The sequence below is a fragment of the Eimeria mitis genome, genomic scaffold (assembly GCF_000499745.2).
Source record: "Eimeria mitis Houghton genomic scaffold, Emh_scaff3356, whole genome shotgun sequence".
NCBI lineage: Eukaryota > Apicomplexa > Conoidasida > Eucoccidiorida > Eimeriidae > Eimeria > Eimeria mitis.
The window spans coordinates 2,666-2,924 of record NW_013571695.1 but is presented as its reverse complement, the minus strand read 5'-3'; the positions used below and the strand labels follow the sequence as shown (position 1 = coordinate 2,924).

The 259-nt window shown below is 67.6% G+C and overlaps 1 protein-coding gene across 1 annotated transcript in view; it reads right to left on the bottom strand.

Moving 5' to 3' along the window:
- The window catches only part of EMH_0065190 (uncharacterized protein), a gene marked incomplete at both ends in the record, with an annotated part of 3,177 nt that extends 3,116 nt beyond the window's left edge, over positions 1–61 (bottom strand). The window contains one exon of the mRNA XM_013498345.1: positions 3–61. Coding sequence (XP_013353799.1) covers positions 3–61 — 59 coding nt within the window. The remainder of the gene's footprint in view (positions 1–2) is intronic.
- Positions 62–259: the final 198 nt, after the last annotated feature.

The window sequence follows — 259 nt, the reverse complement described above, 5'->3', positions numbered from 1 at the left end:
CCTCCTCAATGAGGGGGCCCCCGAGGGGCCCCCCGGGGCCCCTGCTGCTGTGTCTACGCATGCGCCGCAGCACCTGCTGCTCCTGCTGCTCCTGCTGCTGCTGTTGCTGCTGCTGCTGCTGCTGCTGCTGCTGCTGCTGCAAAGAAACAGGGAACAGAAGAGAAGCCGGGGGGCCCCGCTGAGAATACAAGGGGGGCCCCCAAGCCTTCAGGGTACAACAGAGAGGCCCCGAGGCAGCACCAGGGGGCCCCTAAGCACC